The sequence below is a fragment of the Oncorhynchus clarkii genome, chromosome 9 (genome assembly GCF_045791955.1).
Source record: "Oncorhynchus clarkii lewisi isolate Uvic-CL-2024 chromosome 9, UVic_Ocla_1.0, whole genome shotgun sequence".
Taxonomy (NCBI): domain Eukaryota; kingdom Metazoa; phylum Chordata; class Actinopteri; order Salmoniformes; family Salmonidae; genus Oncorhynchus; species Oncorhynchus clarkii.
Window position 1 is genome coordinate 56,981,841 of NC_092155.1, and position 25,649 is coordinate 57,007,489.

Sequence of the window (25,649 nt, forward strand, 5' to 3'; positions counted from 1 at the left end):
TGCCAGTGTAACAGTATAGCTTCCGTCCCTCCCCTTGCTCCTCCCTGGGCTCGAACCAGCAACACAACGACAACAGCCACCATCGAAGCAGCGTTACCCATGCAGAGTAAGGGGAACAACTACTAGAAGGCTCAGAGTGAGTAACGTTTGAAACGCTATTAGCGCGCGCTAACTAGCCAGCCATTTCACTTCGGTTACACCAGCCTCATCTCGGGAGTTGATAAGCTTGAAGTCATAAACAGAGCAATGCTTGACGCACAACGAAGAGCTGCTGGCAAAACGCACGAAAGTGTTTACGCGCCTACTGCTGCCTACCACCGCTCAGTCAGATACTTAGATACTTGTATGCTCAGTCAGATTATATGCAACGCAGGACACGCTAGATAATATCTAGTAATATCATCAACCATGTGTAGTTAACTAGTGATTATGATTGATTGTTTTTTTATAAAATACGTTTAATTCTAGCTAGCAACTTACCCTGGCTTACTGCATTTGCGTAACAGGCAGTCAGTCTCCTTGTGGAGTGCAACGAGAGAGAGGCAGGTCGTTATTGCGTTGGCCTAGTTAACTCTAAAGTTGCAAGATTGGATCCCCCGAGCTGACAAGGTGAATATCTGTCGTTCTGCCCCTGAACAAGGCAGTTAACCCACCGTTCCTAGGCCGTCATTGAAAATAAGAATGTGTTCTTAACTGACTTGCCTAGTTAAAAAAAGGTTAAAAAAATATTTATTTATTTATTTTAAAAATCTGCAAATCGGCGCCCAAAAATACCGATTTCCGATTGTTATGAAAACTTGAAATCGGCCATAATTAATCGGCCATTCTGATTAATCGGTGGACCTCGAATCTCGAGGTGTCTGGAGGATGTGTTAGTCCTCCAGAATCTCTGGTTTAAACAACACCTTCCATTTGTCTTTCTTTGTATGCGCTGTCTGTCTGAGCAAACTCAGATTTTGTATCGGGAGATGAGCTATAACTTTTGTGCCCAACATTACAGAGCTGAAAGAGCCAAAGAAAATCAAAATAAAAGCAAAACTACCAATGGGTCATTCTTACTCTAATGCTTTATAAAAGGGAAAATGTTAGGTAATGTTCCCATCCCAATGTTTAGGCTATCAACATCTCCAGATGGAACATACTGCGCTTAAAATATTGATATGGCTAATTTAAAGCTCACTTAACACATAAGCAGATAACTTTCACATGAAAGCATCAAAGTTTTCTTACATTTCCATAAGAAACCGGCAACACAGCAAAATATGGTTTTAAAGCGGAGAAAAGGCACCCTGTACAGTATTCTGATTAGAATACTTCTCCCGTCTCTAACGTTCTAACCGCTGCCCCTGCAGTTTAAGAGGCGAAGAGGTATTATACCCCCTGGAGCCCCTGACAGGCCTACATCTGTATGGCATGCTGGGAAAATAATCCTTGCTAAAAAATATTAAATTAAAATGCATTTGTCTCCCCTAAAGCTTTGAAGAAAATTAATTTATGATTGGTTAGCTACTGCGGGCCTCGAGGCTAAAGGGGGCTAGCTGTCTGGCGGCCGGCTGCTCTGCTCTCTGTCCATTCAGGTAAACGCTGCTTCAGCTGGTCGTATGGGGGAGTCATGCAGATATTTCCAGAACGAGGCCCCTGCCGACAGCGTGTCAACGCGGCTGTCAGGATTTCAGGAGGATTATTATCTCATACCCACGTTCAAGTGCGTCAAAGTGCTTTGCAACTAGTGACAAGGAGAGAGAGAGAGAAAGAGGGGGTACTGGGTGGGGGGCTGAGGAAGCCTTGAAACGCAGATATATGAAGCTAGGAACGGTGCAGGAGAGGGATGTAGACAAGAGCAGCGGAGCCAGCAGAAGGCTTTAGCTGGATTAGTGAGAGCCTGTGCTAATTCAAACAGCAGCGGAACATTGCTGTTTACAACCAGTAGTTTTCACAGCTCTCTGACTTCCAGCATTCAGGAGAATTCACAGACGTGAGGCGATTACGTGTGGCGTCTTCACAAACAGTCTCGCACTCATAGAAAGCCTTTCTCATGGTTTCAGACCGTCAGAGTTGTAGCCTACCTATACAATGTAGACAGACAGCTCCAACGAATGGCTTCCATTGGCAGTAAAGGGAACTCAGGGTATGAAGTCTAGAATCCCTCTTCTTCTCTGATTCCGTCTGTCAGGCGGGGACTCACCCACCTCCCCCAAACAGAGTGACAGCAGTTTGAACAGACACGCCAACTTCACAGCATTATCTGCCTCCCTGGTCCGGCTCCATCATAACACAACCAAAGCCCAACAGCAAATACTGCGCATAACATTTCACTGCCAGTCACTGATCCCTTTGGCAAACGCCACGTTGTTATAATGAGGTAAATATAAACAGAGGCATCTGACACAGGGCCTAGACGACTCACTGCTATCATACACATGGTGGCTCAATGTGTTGCTCGGGTGAATAGAGGCTGGATATTAAATGTTTATTTATGATGATTGCATGGTAATTAATGATCAGTCTGTGCTAATCTACAACGCCTGCCTGTGGACGGAACCAACATTGGAGACTGTCACAAGACAGCTGCCCCCTGGTGCCCAAACAGGCACTTTGACAGTTTACAATGTGGTGGTCAAAGTCTGACTGCCAGGAATGAATGGTAGTGGGGAAAGTGCTTGCTACATGACATGGAACTAAGTCTTTATAAAGAAGACAGTGGTGTGGTAAATTAGCAATACAACAAACCATGAACAGCCGTTCTACTGGTAGTACTTCTCTCTCAAAACCCTTCGTTTTCACAGGGCCACGCATGAAGATTGGAACGTATGATTTGACATGCTTTCTAGTTCAAATAATGGATCCTAAGTGAACAAACACAAAACGGCTATGAATACATTTGACAATAATAATCTATCAGGGTGTAAAACATTTCTGATATAAGCCCTTGTGTTCCTTGAGACTGCCACGCAGTAACAGCAGTCGGCAGAAAAACGAAGGAAAGCGTTGCCTTGCAGTGCTTTAAAATGCGGTCTAATCCACACAAGACAAACTATGATTGTCAGTGTGTGGCTGGGGGAGATTGCTGGCGACAACAAGGTGCTTCCATCAATGAAGCAATATAATAAGACACGCAGAGGAAATTACAGTGGTGCCAGAGTCGGCATGTCTTCTATAAGGGTACGCACAGGTTGGTGAGGGCCATTTCCCACCCAATACCAATAGATCCCTCCCTTCATTTAAAAAAGGACCTTATTCTAAATCAACCAGTCCATTTGACAATGATAGCAGAACGCACAAGAGGAGAACATTCCTTTGTCCTGTGTGTAAATGATAAGAGGGAAAGACGAGACATAGGGAAGAAGAAAACGTCTGTTCTTTCTGAAAAATTCAATCGCAAATCTTGGAGAATGGCCCTGACTTCATTAGCCAATAGCTCAATGGGCTTTAAGGCAGCTTCACTCAGACGCTTTCTGCTCCATCGCGTCTCACACTGCAAGGAAAGCCCATTCCATTTAAATGTCTCCTCCTCACTCGTCGAAACGAAGATGGGGCCAATCAAGGCGTAGTAGTGTAGGCCAGCTGAACAAAGACACATCACTTTATGACCTCCAGTATGAAGCAGATGGACTTCATCTCGCCACCTCAGGGAGAAAATATTCAGAATTATCTTTGTCGTTTGCAGCCATCTGAGCACTTCACTACCCTGTAATAGAACTCAGAGTCACTATTAAAAAGGCTATTTAAAATGTGTGAAAACAGTCAAGCCCAGACCAGTCCATCTGTGGCCAAGAGTAACAAAGCATTTGTCATAATAAATGTAGTATGAAAGCTGTCTCCACCATTACTACCACCATCATACAACATGTTTAAAATATCAACCCCTTGACTCCAACACTGCTTCCACTAACAGTAAATCACTGTTACGTTACCTTTCTCTAACTGTTGCTGTGGCTCTATGGGAGGCAATTGTTGCCCTATCAAATTCCTGACCCAGTTCACAAGTTGCATCTTTCCCTGCCAGCAGCACAAGACAAATAGCATGCTAACTCCCCAGGAGTCTCCCTACTGGTCCTACAGGACTGCCTCTGCTCTGCCTGAGATATTAAAGGTCCTCTCTGCCAGCGCCTGTTAGGGCTGCTGCTTAGCGCTTCACATCACGACTTTTATGTCTTGGAAATGTCAGAGAAAATGATGGGAAAGGTCTTAAAAGCCAGAAAAACACTACTCCCCCCCCTCTAAGGGTAAATTGCTCTTGTTGACCATGTTAGTAAAGTGAAAGCATGGGACTACTGGGTGCATTTGTGATGAGGAGAAAGCTCATCACAACAGATGGGCTAAATTTCACCCAACACATTCAGTGAAGAGGCTCACAGAGAATGTTCACGCTTTAACGGCTGGCTTCATAATTAAGTCAAGAAACAATCCCCATTTATATCTATTTTCATAATTACATTGATTTATGCTTGGGCAGAAATGGGAGCTTTATACTGTATGTCAGGGTCAGTGGTGTGTAGCATAGTATTACTGTGTGTTTCTCTTTATCAAATGGTCTCATACCCTCTTCTCCAGTTGTGCCAACTGCTCCTTGAAAAAAGCATCCAGTGCTTTCAGCTCTGCCTCCTTCTTCTCCAACTGTTTAGCCTGAAAGAGAGAAAGCACACACACTGTGGTCAGGTTGGGCAGGGAGTCACTAGTCAGACTACTCTGTACATGGCTGGACAGTCAGTCACAATGCAAAGAGGACATTAAAACACTGAAAGGATCCCAAAAACAAGCAGAGTGAAAGAAAGCAAAGCATTGAAAATGATGATGATGAGGAAGCACCATTCAGGAACACATCCAACCCCCATGACTACAAACAACTGACACGCAGGCTGGAGTACTCCTCGTCCTCATCCATGACGCTGTGCTTCTCTCTCTGGCGGTGTGCTGTGTCCACTCCAGTGACTTTACTGTGTAGTTGCCTGTAATAACTGTAGCCAGTGTTGCAACAACAACAAAAACGCTAAATAAATTCCTTGCTTTCCCCCAAATTCCGGTTAGAGGATTCCCGGAATCGGGAGGGAATAAGCAGGAAATTCGAAATCCCCCAACTACGACTTCTGGAAAACCAGGGAATTTATTGAATTTCGCTGTAGCAAATACCAAAGAGACAGTAGTGACTGTGGGAGAGGTAGAAGAGAGAGAGAGAGAGATCAGTAGAGTACAGCAGCCAGAGAAAGAGGAGGAAGTAAGTAGTGTATGGCTGTAGGACAGTTAGTTTAGTAGTATGTGAAGAGATTAAGAGGTGAGTGGAGAGGAGGGACAGAGAGCAACAGACGTCACGGAGGACAGCTGCTTTGCTTAAACTGTCTGGAAACAACTGAGGAGATGACCATGGAGGACGGGTTCAGGTCAATGGGGCTCAGGCTGATGAGATACACATAGATGGACATAGCACAGCGGGGATGCACTTAAAGACACACACACACACACACCCCTGCCATGCTCAGAGTGCATTGCAGACGCTAGTGGCAATGCGAGGGCTTCCTGCAGCGTTGAGCGAGAGAGCGTAGCATGTAACAGCCAGACAACAGAACGCAACAAAGCACAACCTTAAATTACACCCAGGCGAAAATCACCCCCTTTTCCTCCCATCTCCCGTGTCTCTCGCACAGAAAACAACCTCCATCAGCACGCAGATCATATGCAATTTTCTAACTGGATAGCTCTGTAGCACGGCGGCAGAGTGGCCTGTCTGCATGCACACATTCAGCCTTAATGCAGGGAAACAACAACACGGTGGTTGGAGCAGGGAGGAAAAGAGAGGGATATTAACAGAACATCAGGCTGTGCTTACCCAGGCATCCACCTCTTCAGCAGGCTAGAAAGGTGAGCGATAGAGAACGTGAGGGACGGGAAAGAAGAGAGAGAGCGAGAGAGAGGAAAAGGAAGTTAAGAAAAGTAAGAGGGCCGCTGCGGTGAATATTGAGAGGCAGAGTGGGTAAAGGAGGGGGTCAAGAGAGAAGCAGAGGGATGATTCATCATCATTATAATAGACTGCTGAATGGTAAATCTACTAAACACAGAATGGGTGTGTTAAATAAATAGACTGCTGAATGGTAAATCTACTAAACACAGAATGGGTGTGTTAAATAAATAGACTGCTGAATGGTAAATCTACTAAACACAGAATGGGTGTGTTAAATAAATAGGCTGCTGAATGGTAAATCTACTAAACACAGAATGGGTGTGTTAAATAAATAGACTGCTGAATGGTAAATCTACTAAGCACAGAATGGGTGTGTTAAATAAATAGACTGCTGAATGGTAAATCTACTAAACACAGAATGGGTGTGTTAAATAAATAGACTGCTGAATGGTAAATCTACTAAACACAGAATGGGTGTGTTAAATAAATAGACTGCTGAATGGTAAATCTACTAAACACAGAATGGGTGTGTTAAATAAATAGGCTGCTGAATGGTAAATCTACTAAACACAGAATGGGTGTGTTAAATAAATAGACTGCTGAATGGTAAATCTACTAAACACAGAATGGGTGTGTTAAATAAATAGGCTGGATGGGAGGGGCCTTATTCATAATGAGTTCTGCTCTTGTGAGAAAGCTATAGCTTGGCTGAGAATGCCTCGGTGGGGTATAACAACTAGACGGTACAAAGAGCCAAGTAGAGGATGGTTACTTCCCACTGTCTGAGATAGAGGCTGTTGGCTACAGCCATGGGGTTGGTAGAACAGTCCAACAGTGTTTTCTTTGAATTGAGAGTTCTGCCCAGTTGAGACAGTTCTCAAACCCCAAGGCCCTTTTCTGCAACTCAAAGTAAAGAACATTTCTGAGACGTTCACTTTCTCCACTCACAGAAATCAACCAGGGTCCAAAGTTTAGAGCGCTTTCAGTCACTGTACTGTTCTTCAAACAGGGTTCCTAATCAAGCCAGCACGTGCTTCGAAACACAATGCATTTAGCCTAGCGGATCACTCTAGCTGGTGTCACTGCTTAGAGATTCACCTGTCCTTTCCTGTGTGAAAGGGCCTTTGACACCATTTAAAGACCCTCAAGTCTCTAGTATGTGTCTGCTTCATTATAGCTTCTCCTCTCCCCTCTAGACTCAGCCAGCCAGCCAGCCAGCCAGCCAGCCAGCCAGCCAGCCAGCCAGCCAGCCCAGGAGTGAAGATGACAGCAGCTCCAGCGTAAATTACAGGCGTTACAATCACGGTAAAACGCCTAAGGAAAATCTCTCTATTAGTCCCTGGTGTTCAGGACTGGCTGAAAGTTGAGCGAGGAGAGGGGAATTAGCTCTGAAAACACTTCTGCTGTGTTACACTCTTACTGTCTGCATGTCAGTCTTATTCACACTTGCAGCTTGTGTGCCACATGTTTTTCAAGTAAGTGCTCGTTCTAGCCTACATATCTAGCCAGGCACACGTCACATTATACAGTATATGGTCAATTGGTGATGGGGATTCAGTGTACTTTCTCTATAGGTAGTTACAGCAAGCTGCTAAATTACAGCCTCATCTCTATACCTAACATACAATCTGAGAGCCTTACATTTGGACATCGACATGCACGCACCATCACTAATACTAATGAGTGACACCCTGAATTGAACCATTGGACCAGCAGGTCTATAGCACCAGGCCTAATCCCTTTCTCCCTGACCACACACACACCTCGTTATTTAAAAAAATGGATTTCATTTGCAGCAGAGACAAAAGGCAATCGGACGGGCTCTCTCCTTCTCCGGGAATCTGGAGCCAGCAGATAATACTCAGCCAAACATGAATTACACAGATAAGTCTTGAAATGAAGCTTGCTGGGCGCTGGTTACTCATAAATAAGGCCGTCCATGCCTGGTTATCTGTTGGGCTGTAACTCGGTACATAGGCCGGATGGAGTGGATGCAGAGAAACAGGAAGGCCGAGAGAGGAGAGAGAAGGAGAGAGAGAGAGAGAGGACTCTAATCTAGAACTGATTGGTGAAACTGAAGACATGTCCCAGTGGAAACGGATCAGGAACACAAAGCACCAGAGACAATCTGGTGAGAGATAAAGGCTAGCTTTACTCAAATAAGTTCTGCATAATGCAAACACTCCACTATGCATATTAATCATATGGGATGTTAAACACGGAACAAGCTAAAAGAGACACTTGTCATCGTAACAGACATTCTGGACAGTAGAAGGTGAATCAGAGCTATTTGACGGCTACATTGCTCATTGCCCTCATCTAGTCTACATGGTATCTCAGCATCACAGTACAGTTAGTCTCGAGCACATTAAAAGATCCCCGCTCACTAACTTAAACCCATAGAGCCTGTACACCCCTCTTCTCCTCTGGGTTGTTTGTGCTGAGTAGCCATCTGATAGCAGCAGTCTCAGCTCTGTCTGCTCCTCTCCTCTGTTTATTTACTTTGATGCATGTATTTAACACATAGCTCCCAGCTATGCAATAAATGAGCAGTTAGTAATCAAAGTGATTACCCAGAGTGGAAGGTGTCTGGAGAGCAGGACAATATGGGCCACCGGCTTTCCTCTCCCCCATCTCTTCTACCATTAATAACTCTACAGCACGGCTCCTTGGTGGAAAACAACTGCAGTTCTTCTTATCCAAGAGGAACCGGCTGCCCTGACAGTAATGATGTTAAATAAAAAGGAGCAGGGAGAGGGGCACTCACACACATTCACCAAGAGGAACCGGCTGCCCTGACAGTAATGATGTTAAATAAAAAGGAGCAGGGAGAGGGGCACTCACACACATTCACCAAGAGGAACCGGCTGCCCTGACAGTAATGATGATAAATAAAAAGGAGCAGGGAGAGGGGCACTCACACACATTCACCAAGAGGAACCGGCTGCCCTGACAGTAATGATGATATGATGATGCCCTGACAAATGATGATAAAGGAGCGGCACTCACACACATTCACCAAGAGGAACCGGCTGCCCTGACAGTAATGATGATAAATAAAAAGGAGCAGGGAGAGGGGCACTCACACACATTCACCAAGAGGAACCGGCTGCCCTGACAGTAATGATGATAAATAAAAAGGAGCAGGGAGAGGGGCACTCACACACATTCACCAAGAGGAACCGGCTGCCCTGACAGTAATGATGATAAATAAAAAGGAGCAGGGAGAGGGGCACTCACACACATTCACCAAGAGGAACCGGCTGCCCTGACAGTAATGATGATAAATAAAAAGGAGCAGGGAGAGGGGCACTCACACACATTCACCAAGAGGAACCGGCTGCCCTGACAGTAATGATGATAAATAAAAAGGAGCAGGGAGAGGGGCACTCACACACATTCACCAAGAGGAACCGGCTGCCCTGACAGTAATGATGATAAATAAAAAGGAGCAGGGAGAGGGGCACTCACACACATTCACCAAGAGGAACCGGCTGCCCTGACAGTAATGATGATAAATAAAAAGGAGCAGGGAGAGGGGCACTCACACACATTCACCAAGAGGAACCGGCTGCCCTGACAGTAATGATGATAAATAAAAAGGAGCAGGGAGAGGGGCACTCACACACATTCACCAAGAGGAACCGGCTGCCCTGACAGTAATGATGATAAATAAAAAGGAGCAGGGAGAGGGGCACTCACACACATTCACCAAGAGGAACCGGCTGCCCTGACAGTAATGATGTTAAATAAAAAGGAGCAGGGAGAGGGGCACTCACACACATTCACCAAGAGGAACCGGCTGCCCTGACAGTAATGATGATAAATAAAAAGGAGCAGGGAGAGGGGCACTCACACACATTCACCAAGAGGAACCGGCTGCCCTGACAGTAATGATGTTAAATAAAAAGGAGCAGGGAGGGGCACTCGCACACATTCAGCAAGAGGAAAAAGGCTTAAGCTAGTCTCACAATGTACGTAAACAAATCAAATATACCCTTGATATCAGCCAATGAGATGTCTCATTAGGTATCTTTCAGACCTCAGTTATCAGTCAAACCAATGATTATTGACTGAACAAAGCGGTGGCAGTCTGGCCACACAGTCTGTTCACGTTGTAAACTAAACTCAATCAGACACAACTAATCCCACAGTGTTCTGTCTCTACTGTTTAAGATATCCAGAAGCATCTTAAGCCAACTGACTAATTCCCTCTCACTCCACACGTTCTGAGAGGAGAGTAGTGAGCAGAAGGTGTGTTGTGTGCCGTGGTGCGCCCGTTCAGAGTGTGAGGGATAAAATCTCTGTCCCCTCCACCTGCCGTCATCTCGTCTGCAATTACTGTCATTCTGGGCTACTTGTGAGAGGCAGCTAGCGGAGCCTTAATAGCTTTACATGCAGAAAGATGTCAGCTCTGAGATTACAATTACCGATAGCTGGGTTATCTGTGCAAGCCCTGTTCACTCTCTGCACAGCCCGATTACTGCTGCTACTACTAGCCCTCTGATAAACGAGAGAGAGAGGGAGAGAGAGAAAACAAGGGTATGAATTGAATCAACACAAGAGGTGTGAGCACCCTACAAGAAGTTACAGACCATAAAGACTCAAATTTACTAGCTAACTTTAAGCTTCTGCAGCATCCATACTGAGCAGTCCAGCAGAAAATAATTTGTCAGTGAAGAGAATTGTAATGATTGTGTTCTAGAGAACCAGGGATACACTACAGAGCATCTAAGGACAGATAACTAGTGGTTCTGTCTGCCATCTCAGAGAAGAACCCAGGGCTCTCCAATCTATCACACACGACAGGTCACGACAACGAGAGGACAGCCAAAACTGTCACCTGGGACTCCCCTCAATCTGGTCTGATTGATTTCATACTAACCCTCAACTGGCACAGTTCTTGCCAGTTGTAAACTATTGCATCACAACAGAGCAGACAGCTCTTCACTGCTCTGCTCCTCTCAGCCGTTTGCTTCAACCTCTAACAAGGCTTCTGTATGAACGTGAGCCAAAAGCATAAATGCTAACAATATATAGCTGGATTTGTATTTTGTATGCATCTGAGCCACAGTAATGAAGCAGGCTGCTATACGTCTACAGTAAGTAGAGTGGATCTTTCTAGAAGCGCTGAGCACACAGCTGTTCCAATTTCGAGGAAAACCAATAAAGGAATGTAGTCTGAGTATGTAAGACGCTAGTTTTAGAGACAATAGGCTCCACAGCTGAGGAAATGTGAATAATGGAAAACGGAAAGGTAAAGATTTCCAATCAAACTTAACATCTGCCGGCTCACACAGCAGCTTGCCACTTCAAATCCCCTATCCATCTTCACTAGAGAATAGTTTACTATGCTTATACTGTTGTACAGCACCACTCTACCATCCATATTATAATGGAGGTAAATGGCTTAGTCTGCTGGACGGATATCCTTGTGAAAATGAGAGCGATTAGGGCTCATTCGATTATCTGGGGGTGATATCATAACATTTGTCTCTAGCTTTCCTAGGAGAGGGAAATGACACACTTAGGTAGACGAGTGGCCTACTGTAGGCCTTCATGCAGCACATAGACCCAGACCTGGGATAAGGAATACTTATACTGCCATCTGGTGTTGAGATGAGGAAGTGTCTAATGGAAATCTGGTTGGGATTGGGGGCACTGCCTGCAGTTAACCTTGTCATACATTCACAAAAGCATCAGGTTAACTGCATGCTAATGTAGTGATAACAAAGTTTACAATCACTTAACTCTAAAAGGACATGTCGAAGACAAGGGAAGGAACCCGAGCCAAACACGACTTGCTGGGAGGGATAAGATACCGTACGGTCGAGCCATAACAAATACAGGAGTCACTGTGATTCATGTAGTGAGTCGCAATGTGCAAACAGCCCTGAGAAACCATAGATGGCATTTGGTGTGAAACTGTATCAAAAGCAAAGCTGGGAGGCTGCTAATGAAATTAGCTTTTTAATTGTACAGATCTGAGAGGGGAAAGAATCCACAGTATGCTAATATGACTATCTAGCCATTTCTGCTGACAGACTGCAAAAGGGCATTAATACGTTTTAAAAGACAAAATCTCTCTCTCTCTCTCTCTCTCTCTCTGAAAATGTGCTATTAACAATGAGTATTCATACTGTAGGGCGCAGAGCAGCAAGGCCCTTGGCAGATAGAGGAGGAGAGGGAGAGAGGGAGGGAGGGAGGAGGTCCAGGCTGGAACGAGGGATAAAATAAAAGGAGGGCCCTGACGCTCCGCTTCACATCCTCCAGTGACTTGGCTTTTAGTGACCTTGGCTGATGCTCGGCGCCAACCCCGACAAAGACAAGAGAAACGCTTTTATCATCTTCCCTATAATAATAACATTGCTATTCTCTTACCCCGTCTGACAAAGGGCACATGAGGGGCTGAACAATGAGTGTAATAGTGTGCTAATGAATTGAGTTGATGCAGAGACCTTTTGTTTGTTTGTCAGAGACAGTGAATCACAGAGACACAGAAGGGGAGTCATTGATCAGACCAGCGGGTCCATGGTCAAATAGTGAACCATCACTAACACCAACAATAGTCCCCCAGGAAATTAGCCGAGAAGTCAAATGATGCTTGATTAACCAGTTACTTTCCTTGTACTAATCAGAGCTATGGACTCGAGTCAGATGACTTGGACACGACTTAACAGAAAATAAAATAACTTGAGACTTTACTTGGACTTGGAGCCGCAAGACTCAGGACTCAAGTTTGACTTGAGACTGATGACTAGAAATGATCTGGCTAGGTTTTGTAACGTTTTGTAACTCATTGGAGTACTCTCCACTCAGCCAGAGACAACAGCCGTAGCATCGAACATGTAATATTATTATTTTTGGCTAATGAAACACACACACAGCCACACAGCTCTGATTGGACCAACAAACTGTCAATCAACACAGGTCGGGTGAGATAGTGAACAGATTGATTTTCTGTACAGCTATAGGATCGGGAGCAGCGCAAACGTCAAATTGTAAGGTGAGATGATTTCCATAAATAAATATGCAGCTCTAAAAATGTATGGAATTTGTTGATAAAAATGAGTTAGAATGAATGACTTGGACTTGATTCGAGACTCAACTCGTTCTACTTGGGAGTCGACTAGGGTCTCAGACCTTGTGACTCGGATAACAGTAACTTGGTCCCACCTCTACCAATCATTGATTTTATGTGGACAGACCATAGACATTAAAACTAAGCAGATCGTTTCCTATGGAAAACTCCCAATGGGGGTGTAAGTGGGGGTAACTAGCAAAGAATCATGGTCGATGTAGTCGTTTTCATCCTGACAGAGAGGCTCCTCGTAGCCTGCCGGCCCGCGATAGGTCTGTGTGGGCATGTATCCCTGTGTGGCGACAAATGTAGTAGTCAGAATGGATCACTATTTACTAAAATATCAATTTGTAGCGAACGTTAAAATAATTCACTGTGGGGATCTGATTTGATCATAATGAACAAATTTTAGAACCCAAATGGCCATCAAGATGTTTTGGTTTAGCTGTTCTGGTGATCGTAATTAGGCTTTTACATAGCAGACCTTGTGACTTCACACTCTGGGACAGACAGTGTCATCAGTAACTGATAGGGATGCATATAGCTGGTTAGGGTATGCCAGGGCTCCAGTTTATCCTGGATCTCTTGGAGTTGAGTCCATTCACAGAGCCCACATTGACGCCCAGGCCAGAGCCTAGGAGAGCATGTCAGGCACGGCAGAGCACAATGTAGGCTGGAGGACTGCCCTACAACCCCACATTCTCCTCACTAACATGGAGGGTCAGCCTGCATCATCTCCACTGTAAAGCATAAACAAGCCATCAGTACCATATTCAGTTAGGATCTTGGAAATCATGGAAATGATGTCTCCTTCCACATCTGAGGAGGATGGAGGATGGTATACTACCACAGCTGCAGATCCACCAAGGTTAAGGGCTGCCACGGTTACAATCACTATCATTAATGTCCTGACTAATCAGGAGGCAGGGAGGGGACTTATTGGGGAGATGGAAAGGGGGGAGAGGAAGGGTGTGATGGGGGGGAGGAACTGCAATTACCAGTTACCCCTCCTTTCACATCAGAGGCCTGGGCTCCGGTGGCTCATTGAGCATTCCTCACACGCTCCCTCTCCAACGAATTTCTATTAGTGTCCGACGTGTGTCTGAGCGAAGATAAGAGCCTCCAAAACACATCTCTGTGCAGGCTTCCTGAAAGGGGCTGCGTGTAAAACATGTGTCCCCTCCTATCTAGAGCCCCAGGAAACTCTCTGGGTCCAATTTACCGCTCAAACACCGTAAGATAGCACAACCTTGGGGGTGATGGGGGGGGGGGGAGAAACAGGGTTAGGTGGAAATTGGTATAATCAAAAAGAAGCAATTTGAGCGCTGTCAAATGTTCTATTTGTGAAAGAAAAGTTAACCGGGCTCCTCACTAGCCCGAGGGGACTTGAGAAAGATAACAATGCAAAGATGTGACAGGAATATGTCATATGTAAATGCATGTCTGTGCAGTGTGCATCTCTTCATATCACTGCCCGTGGATGCACCACGTGTGTGTGCATACGACACCTGTTCATACACGTTTACCTGTGTGTATAATGCAGATTGCCAAGGTGAAGCTCGACTGCCGGCTTCAGACTGTTAGAGTGCACCGTTTGTGGTTGTTCATTTGATTTATTTTTGGGACATAAGACATGGACCAGCATCATTATTCCATCAGCAATCTAGTGTTTCAAGACTGTAATATGGCTCCACCTATGGTATGCTAGCGGACACTGCAATGATTGTGGTTTCAGAGAATGTCCCACACAGATACATGAAGCAACAGAGAAAGATCATGCAAAGTAGAGTGGAAAGAAAAAGTTACCAATGACAGGTGTGATTATACATTACTCCAAAAAGCCTGAACATACCGTGGCTCTCCAAGATGAGAGAGACGTTACAGAGGGGAATACAAGATAAAACAGAGGGACAAAATAAAACTGAGAAAGACACAGAGAGAACCAAAGCTAGAGAGAGAGAGAGAGAGAGACAGAGACAGAGAGACAGAGAACTAAAGCTAGAGAGAGAGAGAGACAGAGACAGAGAGAGAGAGAGAGAGAGAGAGAGAGAGCGACAGTGAGAGAGAGAGAGAGAGAGACAGACAGAGAGAGACAGAGAGAGAGAGACAGAGAGAGAGAGAGAGACAGAGAGACAGAGAGAGAGAGAGACAGAAAGAGAGAGAGAGACAGACAGAGAGAGAGACAGAGAGAGAGAGAGACAGAGAGAGAGATTTACTCGTAGTTTGGTCATTTCCCTCTCCTGGCATGATTGAAGCCTCTCTCTGTACAGTGCTTTGCTCATCTCTGTCCTGGCTGCCTCTCTCTCCCGCCGGTTCACCTTCGTTAACTCCTCCTGAACCACTGTTTGCTGCAGCTCATACCTGAGGAACACACACACACACACACACCAACGCTTTTGTGATCTGACATGCTGCATGAAACACACAACTGTCGATCCTACAATGGTGCCATTCTGTTTTAACTGTGCCATTTACGACATCCCACAAGGGGGCAGAAAATACCACATGTATGACCTGTGTGAAAAGTCTACAATAGAAGACAATTGTCAAAAATCATGTAATTTTATATTAACCTTCATAAGGGATTATTTTTCACATAACGTGTCTTTTAGTACAGGTGAAAGGAGAAAGTCAATATCAGAAAAATAAATGTCCAAACACTAGTGTTATTGTTTGGTCTGCAATGTTTTTGTTTTGGAGCCGATTAAATTAACATTACGGTCATGAGACTTTTACCAGGCCTTTACAAGCCTGGTCAGAACCCCACCTCTTCTTGAGCTCCTCCTTGGTGTCAGAGTGGGCTGTCTGTGGACTGGGCTGAGGCCGGGGTTGGCGCTGCTGCTGGGTTGGCGATGGACGGGGAGAGGGAGGGGGACCTGCAAACAACAACATTCATCATAACCTTTTCTATGTACAGTGCCTTCGAAAGTATTCAGACCCCTTGACGTTTTTCACGTTGTTACGCTACAGCCTTATTCTAAAATGGATTAACTCTTTTTCCCCCTCAATCTACACACAATACCAGTGGCATAAAGTACTTAAGTATTTTTACTTAAGTATTTTTGAGGAGTATCTGTATTTTACTTTACTATTTATACTACCGTTCAAAAGTTTGGGGTCACTTCGAAATGTCCTCGTTTTTTAAAGAAAAGTAAATTATGTCTATTAAAATAACATCAAATTGATCAAAAATACAGTGTAGACATTGTTAATGTTGTAAATGACTATTGTAGCTGGAAATGACTATTGTAGCAGATTTTTTATGGAATATCTACATAGGTGTACAGAGGCCCATTATCAGCAACCATCACTCCTGTGTTCCAATGGCACGCTGTGTTAGCTAATCCAAGTTTATCATTTTAAAAGGCTAATTGATCATTAGAAAACCCTTTTGCAATTATGTTAGCACAGCTGAAAACTGTTGTCTGATCTGGTTAAAGAAGCAATAAAGCTGGCCTTCTTTAGACTAGTTGAGTATCTGGAGCATCAGCATTTGTAGGGTTCGATTACAGTCCCAGAAACAAATAACTTTCTTCTGAAACTTGTCAGTCTATTCTTGTTCTGAGAAACAAAGGCTATTCCATGCAAGAAATTGCCAAGAAACTGAAGACCTCGTACAACCCTTCACAGAACAGCGCAAACTGACGCTAACCAGAATAGAAAGAGGAGTGGGAGGCCCCGGTGCACAACTGAGCAAGAGACAAGTACATTAGAGTGTCCAGTTTGAGAAACTGAAATGGCAGCTTCCTTAAATAGTACCCACAAAACACCAGTCTCAACGTCAACAGTGAAGAGGGGACTGCGGGATGCTGGCCTTCTAGGCAGAGTTGCAAAGAAAAAGCCATATCTCAGACTGGCCAATAAAAATAAAATATTAAGATGGGCAATAGAATACAGACACTGGACAGAGGAAGATTGGAAAAAAAGTGTTACGAACAGACTAATCGAAGTTTGATGTGTTCGGATCACAAAGAAGAACATTCACGAGATGCAGAAAAAATGAAAAGATGCTGGAGGAGTGCTTGACCCCATCTGTCAAACATGGTGGAGGCAATGTGATGGTCCAGGGGTGCTTTGGTGGTGTTAAAGGACTTGTGAGGCGTCTGTTTCTCAAACTAGACACTCTAATGTACTTGTCTCTTGCTCAGTTGTGCACCGGGGCCTACACTAGCATGTCTACACTAGCATACCATAGGTGGAGCCATATTACAGTCTTGAAACACTAGATTGCTGATGGAATGATGATGCTGGTCCACGTCTCACAAAGACAACGGTTGGAACCAAAAATCTCAAATTTGGACCAAAAGACAGATTTCCACCGATCTAATGTCCATTGCTCGTGTTTTGCACTTGATGGTTCTTGCAACTGCACTTATACAAACTTTGAAAGTTCTTGAAAGTGTTCCAGATTAAAGTAATGATGGACTGTAATTTCTCTTTGCTTATTTGAGCTGTTCTTGCCATAATATGGACTTGGTCTTTTACCAAACAGGGCTGTCTTCTGTATATCCCCCTACCGTGTTACATCACAACTGATTGGCTCAAACACATTAGGAAGGAAATACATTCCACAAATGAACTTTTAACAAGGCACATTTCCTACAATGTAGAAAACAGTCAAAATAAAGAAAAGTCCTGGAATAAGTAGGTGTGTCCAAACTTTTGACTGGTACTGTACATATACACAGTCTATATATATTTATATTCCGGACTCTGACATTGCTCGCTCTGGTATTTCTTAATTTCTAGTCATTTCACTTTTTGTATTATACATGTCAAACCAAATTTGATTTGTCGATTGCTTTGTAAACAACAGGTGTATAATAACTGTGAAATGCTTACTTACTAACAATGCAGAGACACAAATCGAAAGATAATAACAAGAGGAATAAATACACAATGAGTAATGATAACTTGGCTATACACACCAGTGCCGAGTCGATGTGCAGGGATACGAGGTAACTGAGGTAGACATGTACATATAGGTAGGGTAAAGTGACTAAGAAACAAGATAGATAATATGCAATAGCAGCAACGTATGTTAGGAGTCAAAATATTTAGTGCAAAGGGAGTTCAATGCAGATAGTCTAGGTAGCTATTTGTATTGTTATAGTTAGATATTACCACACCACTGAAGCTAGGAACATAAGCATTTCGCTGCACCCTTCATAGCATCTGCAAATCTATGTACGAGGGCAATAAACGTTGACTTGATCACAAAAAGTAGTCAATATTGGACAATTATTTGCATATATAGTGCCTTTGGAAAGTATTCAGACCCCTGACTTTTTCCACATTTTGTTAGTTACAGCTAGTAATGCACCGATATGAAATTTGGCCAATACTGATATCTTCCTTGCCAAAGAAAAAAAACGATACCGATATTTAAAAAAACTTTGCGGCCTTTTAAGCATTCTAGTACAGTTAAATAGCACACACACATGGACGCAGCGCAGTCTAAGGCACTGCATCTCAGTGCAAGAGGTTCGAATCCAGGCTGTAGCTAGTTAAATAAAGGTCACACACACACGCACGCACACCCCCTCCCCACAAAAAGTTATTTTGTTGGCATTTACATATAATACACCAATACACTGTCCCCATTACCAGTAAAACATAATCAAAACCTATTTACTTCACTTAATTGCTGTGCTGTTTCGTTGTTCATTTGTTCAGTCGTTTCATTGTCAATCAGGACCTCTAAGGAACGCCGTTTGGGTATTTGTGTGTCAAAAAAGATACACATCAAATAACACTATTTAAGTATCAAATAAGCTTGTTGACCAATCAGGACCTGAATATGACTGCACGTCACAATTTTTAACGTAGTTATTACCCATTGATTACACTATCACTTGTATTTCATATGTCACAACGATTCATCAATACGTTGCTATGATGCTGGTAAAGTTGTCTCGCGCACCTACAGTGCTGGTCATAAAAAAAAGCTAGCTAGCTCATGGATGCAAACAGTGTTCTTCCCCAAAAACATAGCAACACGACACCTGTTTCAGTAGCTTTAGTTAGCTAGCTAACTATACAGCTAGGTGTCATCTAAAATAACCCTAATTTATAAGACAATTATTATTTGATTAATGGTGGTCGGACCCATCTATGTGAAGCTAGCCACAATAAGGATTAGCCACAATAGTGAACTTTGCGGTTAGCCTTCAAAATAAAAGTATGGCAAAATTCTACTATTAGTATTAATTTGCATCACTGTCAATGACATACATTTATTTTGAAACCGCAAATTCCACTACTGTGCCTAATCCTTATTGTGGCTAGCTTCACAACACATAACCCGGTCCGGTCGAGCCTCACTAGCCAGATTAAGCTAGCTGGCTGCTTATAATGTTAGCTTTGGGCAACAGAGTTAAGTAGCTAGCTAGCTATTTATTTTCATGAACTGAAGTTCTATTTCAAAAGGCAAACAAATGGCAACCTAGCAAATACTTACTCACAAGGATTCCTAAATCATTGCTCAGAATAATGAAAATAACTGCAGTTTCTACTGGTCATTGTTTTTGGTTGTATCGGTGCTAGCAAGGTACCAAGCTAAAGCTAGCTACCCCAGAAGCTGCGGTCAAACAAATGATGCTTTATTATCAACGCAATAATGTAAACACATCCTTCGTGGCCGATGTTTGCGTGTTTGCAGACTTTCTTGTACAGCTTTGACAGTGCTACTGTATCTTTTTTGACACAAAGACCCAAACGGCATTCCATATAATGTATGACATTTGAAAAATAACGCACTTGGTAGTGTGTATCGGTGCTCGACCAGTCGGCGAAAGCCAACATCATCCATGACAGAGAACGGTTGATTGTCAAGGGCAATGAATTCCATTATCTTGGCTTTAATGGATTTCGCCTTTGAGTTGTCTCGCTGCAATTTTCTTACTCTTTCAAATGACTGCTCAACTTGTTGACTGCTCGATCCACACAGCCGACATTGTGGGCTAGGTTAGGAATGCTGTGTTGCACGTGTAGCGCAACATTTTACGTGGCATCATTACGTCATGTACCTACGTTATATAGGTATGCACCGTAGCTTTGACATCGTTGTTAAACTAGACATTGGGCCGATACTGATGTTGGCATTTTTAGCTAATATCGGCTGATTCCGATATGTTCACCAATATTTTGTGCATCCCTAGTTACTGCCTTATTCTAAAATAGATTTTAAAATATATATATATCCTCAGCAATCTACACACAAGAACACACCATACTGACAAAGTGAAAACAGGTTTTTTGAAATGTTGCATAAGTATTCAGACCCTTTGCTATGAGACTCTAAATTGAGCTTCAGTGGATCCTGTTTCCATTGATCATTCTTGACATGTTTCTACAACTTGATTGGAGTCCACCTGTGGTAAATTTAATTGATTGGACATGATTTGGAAAGACACACATCCATCTATATAAGGTCCCACAGTTGAAAGTGCATGTCAGAGCAAAAACCAAGCCATGAGGTTGAAGGAATTGTCCGTAGAGCTCCGAGACAGGATTGTGTCTCAGTACAGATCTGGGAAAGGGTTCCAAAATATGTCTGCAGCATTGAAAGTCCCCATGAACACAATGGCCTCCATCATTATTAAATGGAAGAAGTTTGGAACCACCAAGACTCTTCCTAGAGCTGGCCGCCCCAGCCAAACTGAGCAAATCGGGGCAGAAGGGCCTTGGTCAGGGAGGTGACCAAGAACCCGATGGTCACTCTGACAGAGGTCTAGAGTTCCTCTGTGGAGATGGGAGAACCATCCAGAAGGACAACCATCTCTGCAGCACTACACCAATTAGGCCTTTATGGTAGAGTGGCCAGACGGAAGTCACTCCTCCGTAAAAGGCACATGACAGCCCGCTTAGAGTTTGCCAAAAGGCACCTGAAGACTCTCAGGCCATGAGAAACAAGATTCTCTGGTCTGATGAAACCAAGATTGAAGTCTTTGGCCTGAAAGCGTCATGTCTGGAGAAAACCTGGCACCATCTCTACGGTGAAGCATGGTGGTGGCAGTATCATGCTGTGGGGATGTTTTCAACAGCAGGGACTGGATGAACGGAGCAAAGCACAGAGAGATACTTGATAAAAACCTGCTCTAGAGCTGGGGCAAAGGTTCACCTTCCAACAGGACAACAACCCTAAGCAAACAGCCAAGAAAATGCAGGAGTGGCTTCGGGGCAAGTCTGAATGTCCTTGAGTGGCCCAGCCAGTGCTCGGACTTGAACCTGATCAAACATCTCTGGAAAGACCTGAAAATAGCTGTGCAGCAACGCTCCCCATCCAACCTGACAGAGCTTGAGAGGATCTGCAAAGAACTACAGGTGTGCCAAGCTTGTGGCGTCCTACCCAAGAAGACTCAATTCTGTAAATCACTGCCAAAGGTGCCTCAACAAGGTACTGAGTAAAGGGTCAGAATACTTATGGAAATGTGATATTTATATTTTTTATTTTTAAGAAATTAGCAAACATTTCTCCAAACATGTTTTTGCTTTGCCATTATGGGGTATTGTGTGTAGATTGATGAGGGGGGGGGGACAATTTAAATCAATGTTAGAATAAGGCTGTAACGTAACAAAATGTGGAAAAAGTCAAGGGGTCTGAATACTTCCCAAAGGCACTGTATGTCCTTGGGGTATTATTGTGACCAGTCACCTACTCTGGTCGATGATGCTGTACATTCAAGTCTCAAAACCCATTTACTTATGTGAAACAGATGTATCATCAGCTATTACATTTTTTCTGTTATGTTGGGTCATAAAGAGTTGAGCAGGACTGAAACGTGGAGGTGGTAAATTAGCTTACTTTCTTTCTTGGGGCTGGTGGGGGGAGGTGGTTTGAGGTCTGCTGTTTGGTTGGCAGGACCTGCTCCCCTCATCCTCTGGAGAACATCCTCTGACAGCTGAACACAACAGTGACGAGAGGGAAGATTAGCATTAAGGCTAACATATCCCCGAAAACCCTTGGGATTATTTTGTCATTTTTCAGTAACCTTTTTATGTACAATTTATAAAAGGATTCGTTGAGGGTTTATCCGTAGTTGTACGTCACATAATGTGTGTGTTAGCCTATAAAGGTCACTGTTCATTACTGATTTATAAACACTTGACAAGCTACTCTTAAAACCTTTATATGCCATATTCAAACTTTATTCACTAGTTGACAATGATAATGTGTTGACATAAGTTCAGAGAAACTGATCAATAGCAAGAAGATACTTTTACAAGGCAACGTCTATTCTAGACTAAACTCCCCGTAGGGCAGACAGCAGGTGCAAAGGTTCAACAGTCTGCAACGAGTGTGTGTTGAGTCATTCCATGTCATTTCAGCAAGCTATGACACCCACCATCACAGATTGTTCTGAAATCGTTCCTGTAGTTAGAGAGGTAAAATTGGCATTCCTGAAACATTATTTTGTTGAACTTTTATTTGATCTCTGAGAAATTAAGATAATTGTTTGCACCCAAATTGCCCAATTTAATTTACAGGATTCTGATTATACTAAATATAGTACCCAACATCTGATTTGGACGAAAAGTCTTCCTACCAAAACGTAAGACATGAGGAATCACAAAAACATTTTTAAAGCCACCCACGGACCAATCGCACCCGAACAACATGTATACAGTATCAGTTCTCTATGTCTGGCAAGTGTATGAAGCTGTGGCTTGGAGAATTCCTTCTTCATACCATCTACACTACCGTTCAAAGGTTTGGGGTCACTTAGAAATGTCCTTGTTTTTAAAATAACATCGAATTGATCAGAAATACAGTGTAGACATTGTTAACGTTGTAAATGACTATTGTAGCTGGAAACGGCTGATTTTTTATGGAATATCTACATAGTCGTACAGAGGTCCATTATCAGCCACCATCACTCCTGTGTTCCAATGGCATGCTGTGTTAGCTAATCCAAGTTTATCATTTTAAAAGGCTAATTGATCATTAGAAAACCCTTTTGCAATTATGTTAGCACAGCTGAAAACTGTTGTCCTGATTAAAGAAGCAATAAAACTAGCCTTCTTTAGACTAGTTGAGTATCTGGAGCATCAGCATTTGTGGGTTTCAAGTACAGGCTCAAAATGGGCAGAAACAAAGAAATTCCTTCTGAAACTCATCAATCTATTCTTGTTCTGAGAAATGAAGGCTATTCCATATGATAAATTGTCAAGAAACTGAAGATCTCATACAGCGCTGTGTACTACTCCCTTCACAGAACAGCACAAACTGGTTCTAACCAGAATAGAAAGAGGAGTGGGAGGCCCCGATGCATAACTGAGCAAGAGGAAAAGTACATTAGAGTATCTAGTCTGAGAAACAGACGCCTCACAAGTCCTCAACTGGCAGCTTTATTCAATAATACCCGCAAAACACCAGTCTCAACGTCAACAGTGAAGAGGCGACTCCGGGATGCTGGCCTTCTAGGCAGAGTTCCTCTGTCCAGTGTCTGTGTTCTTTAGCCCATCTTAATCTTTTATTTTTATTGGCCAGTCTGAGATATGGCTTTTTCTTTGCAACTCTGCCTAGAACGCCAGCATCCTGGAGTCACCTCTTCACTGTTGACGTTGAGACTGTTGTTTTTTGGGTCAGGACACGCAGGTTGAAATATCAAAATGAACTCTGAACCAACTATATTAATTTGGGGACAGGTTGAAAAACATTTAAATATTTATGGCAATTTAGCTAGCTAATTTGTCCTGGGATATAAACATTGGGTTCTTATTTTACCAGAAATACACAAGGTCCTCTACTCAAGCTAGATAGCTAGCTTGAGCTTGCTAGCTAATTTGTCCTTGGATATAAACATCGGGTTGTTATTTTACCTGAAATGCCTGAAATGTCCTTTTTTCTTGGAATTTTGACCCATTTTGACTCACACAAAAGTGTGTGTCCTCTACTCCGAGAATAAATACACAGATAAAAGGGGACGTTTACAGTTAGTTAGTTTCTAGAAATCTCTCCTCTGTCAGTTTTCTTCTCCTTCTGTGGACTTTATATAGCAGTTGGCAACCAACTTTTGAGGTGCATTATCACCACCAACTGGACTGGAGCGCGGACCTCAGTTCATCTTTCAATCACCCATGTGGGTATATGCTCCTAAAAACCAATGAGATGGGAGAAGCAGGACTTTCAGCGCGTCAAGCATAAAAAATGTAACCAAAAAACTATTTTAGCAGACGCTCGTTGATGCGCGCAAGCAGCATGGATGTAATTATTAAATAACATGCATGTCTAAATGTATTTTGCCACGATCGCGTTACATGCTGACCAGACCGCACTCACGCGGGCGTCATCGCACACATGTTGATTTTGTCCACCCACACCAGACGCGATCAGGACATGCAGGTTGAAAAATCTAAATGAACTCTGAACCAACTATATTAATTTGGGGATAGGTTAAAAAGCGTAGTAGTGCGTATGGCCCAGTACATCACTGGGGCTAAGCTGCCTGCCATCCAGGACCTCTATACCAGGCGGTGTCAGAGGAAGGCCCTAAAAATTGTCAAAGACCCCAGCCACCCCAGTCAAAAATCAAAACCAATTTTATTAGTCAAATACACATGGTTAGCAGATGTTAATGCGAGTGTAGCGAAATGCTTGTGCTTCTAGTTCCGACAATGCAGTAATAACCAACGAGTAACCTAACAATTTCACAACAACTACCTTATACACACACAAGTGTAAAGGGATGAAGAATATGTACATGAAAATAAATGAATGAGTGATGGTGCAGAACGGCATAGGCAAGATGCAGTAGATGGTATCGAGTACAGTATATACATATGAAATGAGTAATGTAGGGTATGTAAACATATAAAAGTGTCATTGTTTAAAGTGGCTAGTGATACATGTATTACATAAAGATGGCAAGATACAGTAGATGGTATAGAGTACAGTATATACATATGAGATGAGTAATGTAGGGTATGTAAACATTATATTAAGTGGCATTGTTTAAAGTGGCTAGTGATGCATTTTTTACATCAATTTTTCCATTATTAAAGTGGCTGGAGTTGAGTCAGTATGTTGGCAGCAGCCACTCAATGTTAGTGGTGGCTGTTTAACAGTCTGATGGCCTTGAGATAGAAGCTGTTTTTCAGTCTCTCGTCCCATTACCACTACCAGTCCAGTTGGTAGTGGTAATGCACCTTAAAGTTGGTTGCCAACTGCCAAAGAAAGTCTAAAGAAGAAGCCTGAAGGGGGAGAGATTATTAGAAACAAACTTGGTTTACTATTTTATCTATGGATTAACTGTCGGAGTAGAGGACCTTGTGCATTTCCGGTAGAATAACAACCCAATGTTTATATCCCAGGAAATATTAGCTAGCGAAATTGGCATACATGTTTAAATGATTTATAACCTGTCCCCAAATTAATATAGTTGGTTCAGAGTTCGTTTTGATATTTCAACCTGCGTGTCCTCATCGCGTCTGGACAAGAGCAATATTCGCGCGAGTGGTCTGGTCAGCATGATCCTGCCTGCCTGCCTGCCTAGTCACTAGCTGGCTACCATACCCAATCGGCTTATAGTGTAAACCACTAGAACAGTAGGCCTCGAGATTATGTCTAGTTAGCTAACATGCATTGCTGTGATGACAGGTTTCTTCTCCTGCATACACCCGCCTAAATGGCTCATTTTATATGACCACGTATGTTCTAGCTAGCTAACG

At 43.3% G+C, this 25,649-nt stretch overlaps 1 protein-coding gene across 2 annotated transcripts in view; it reads right to left on the bottom strand.

Moving 5' to 3' along the window:
- The window catches only part of LOC139417299 (coiled-coil-helix-coiled-coil-helix domain containing 6a), a 64,767-nt gene that overhangs the window by 38,634 nt on the left and 484 nt on the right, over window positions 1-25,649 (bottom strand). The window contains exons 2-6 of one of the 2 annotated variants that reach the window (XM_071166562.1): window positions 21,784-21,880; window positions 15,745-15,853; window positions 15,194-15,338; window positions 5,825-5,848; window positions 4,543-4,626 (exon numbers count right to left, since the gene is read on the bottom strand). In XM_071166562.1, the coding sequence (XP_071022663.1) occupies window positions 4,543-4,626; window positions 5,825-5,848; window positions 15,194-15,338; window positions 15,745-15,853; window positions 21,784-21,880 (459 nt within the window). The remainder of the gene's footprint in view (window positions 1-4,542; window positions 4,627-5,824; window positions 5,849-15,193; window positions 15,339-15,744; window positions 15,854-21,783; window positions 21,881-25,649) is intronic. The other variant, XM_071166563.1, reaches the window with a different exon arrangement.